This window comes from Octopus bimaculoides, chromosome 5, assembly GCF_046866305.1.
Source record: "Octopus bimaculoides isolate indiv1 chromosome 5, ASM4686630v1, whole genome shotgun sequence".
Lineage (NCBI taxonomy): Eukaryota > Metazoa > Mollusca > Cephalopoda > Octopoda > Octopodidae > Octopus > Octopus bimaculoides.
This window is the reverse complement of record NC_142932.1, coordinates 101,159,571-101,160,306: the sequence shown is the minus strand read 5'-3', so window position 1 is coordinate 101,160,306 and position 736 is coordinate 101,159,571. Positions and strand designations below refer to the sequence as shown.

Here is a 736-nt window from a genome sequence, read left to right as displayed (position 1 = left end):
AGCTGCACGACAACGTGACAACGTGAAGTATATTTGCCACTTAGATGCGGCTAACCACTAAGGGTGAATGCTACTGTAGCTTACACACATGTGTGTGTGTGCATATCGCCTTATAAATATATGTATATATATTTATGTTCGTATATATATATATATATACATATACTCACACATATAAATATACATGCACACATCCAACCATACATACATGCATGCATACATGGCTCTCATGTAGTTTTGGTTTATTGTTTTTCTTCCAGCTTCTTTAGAACATATTAATAGCAAAAGAGGCACACAGAACACTGGAATGTGCGGGCATGTACATAGTAGCCTTGCATATATAGTGTTCCGTAAGGAAGTTTAGTTAAGCATTTATCAGGGATAACTTCAACTTTTAAACAGATACACACACATCAAATGACAATAACATAAAAATTACGCATCGGGATCAAGCAAATTCTTAAGTTATAATAATCATTCATTTTTCATTAATTATGCCAATTATTTGGAATAATACTCTTACTTCAGTCTAAATACAAATATATTTGGTACACTAGTGAAAAAAAGCGTTAATTTTATAACATAAACAGGACTTGTTAATGATATCAATATGAAAAGGAAATTCGTTGAAACTATTTATAAGCAAGTATAACATAACATGCTATCACAGGAAATTTGGTCGCCGCTGCTGTCATAGACGTAGGTGTTGCATGTTTTATTGTGTTCGATATATGAG

The 736-nt window shown here is 32.6% G+C and overlaps 1 protein-coding gene across 1 annotated transcript in view; it reads right to left on the bottom strand.

Annotated features, from left to right (window-relative positions):
• Positions 1-736, bottom strand: part of LOC149135664 (uncharacterized) — a 25,218-nt gene continuing 24,482 nt past the window's right edge. Inside the window, exon 6 of the mRNA XM_089351878.1 lies at positions 1-736. This exon is cut by the window's right edge and continues 130 nt beyond it. Coding sequence (XP_089208004.1) covers positions 637-736 — 100 coding nt within the window. The 3' untranslated portion in view covers positions 1-636.